At 40.3% G+C, this 1,091-nt stretch overlaps 1 protein-coding gene across 1 annotated transcript in view; it reads right to left on the reverse strand.

The window, feature by feature from the left end:
* Positions 1-1,091, reverse strand: part of SLC9A9 (solute carrier family 9, subfamily A (NHE9, cation proton antiporter 9), member 9) — a 1,074,946-nt gene that overhangs the window by 383,764 nt on the left and 690,091 nt on the right. The window contains exon 11 of the mRNA XM_006895119.1: positions 789-942. Within this exon, the coding sequence (XP_006895181.1) occupies positions 789-942 (154 nt within the window). The remainder of the gene's footprint in view (positions 1-788; positions 943-1,091) is intronic.

A 1,091-nucleotide genomic window follows, 5' to 3' on the forward strand; every position in this document is an offset into this window, starting at 1 on the left:
CTTGCCTCCAAGGAGCCACCCGGTTTAACCCTCTCCAGGACAAATCTGTTTGTTTTCCTAGCAGTCCATGGTACTCTCAATACTCTTCTCCAGGGTCTTCCAAATAATAGTTTTCAGAGACTCCATAACTGGCATCCTGGGCACCTTTTCCTATTCCTGGTTGAATGTGTCGCTAATCATCCACCACTTAAATATTTTTAATGCTATCCTGTGTCTCTCGTTCTGCTTTTAGTGGTGCAAAGGATTGAAAATAAAACACACATACACATCGAGACCCACAAAAAATTAAAAATAAAAGCCAAGGATGAGTCCTATCTCACCACAAGAATTTGTAGACCACTGGGTGCGCTAGTGAGGCAGCTCCATGCTGGATAACGGATTCTTTCTTTGTTATGCTGGGCAATAAGTATCTTTCGGACAAGACTCACATCTTTCTCTTTGTGGTCACATAGTATATTATTATGCAGCACTGAATAAAGGTGTTGAATGTTAATAGATTAAGAAATAATGTTTTATCAGTATCTACTAATGTTACTAGATAAGCAAATTCATTTGCATTGACATATAGCACACAGGCATCACCCTGGAATTACAGGAGTCCATGGAAAAGTCAGTTTGATTGGCCGTTATGTAATCCCTGTTATGCCTAGAGATTGAAGGCTAACTTCACTCCTGAGTTGGTTAACATACATGTTTGTCTCTGTATCCTTGATCAAGTCAGCAACACCTGAAATCGAACAGCACTGCCTTTTTCATAATGATTTTCCTTGTTAGAGAATTCCACTGACCTGATTTGAAGCCAAGTGAGCATGGTGGTAGTTCCTCCTCCAAATACCCAGACAGTGAAGAATACGATGAGCAGCGTGGTGGTGAACATCATTTGTTTGGGTTGAGATTCTGTGTTACGAATAGCTAAGGCAAAGGCTATTGCTCCTCGCAAACCTATCAGAGAAAGATCAAAGAGGATATATCAGCAGATCGAATTTTTATATTTCTTATTTAACTGCCCCACAAATTGCTGTCTGTCAGATACTCCTCTAAATCTGAACATTCAGATTAAGACAGACTAGGAAGAAGGATTGGCCACCCAC

This window comes from Elephantulus edwardii, unplaced genomic scaffold, assembly GCF_000299155.1.
Source record: "Elephantulus edwardii isolate Elephantulus edwardi_28Jun2011 unplaced genomic scaffold, EleEdw1.0 scaffold00158, whole genome shotgun sequence".
In the NCBI taxonomy this organism is placed as follows: Eukaryota; Metazoa; Chordata; class Mammalia; order Macroscelidea; family Macroscelididae; genus Elephantulus; species Elephantulus edwardii.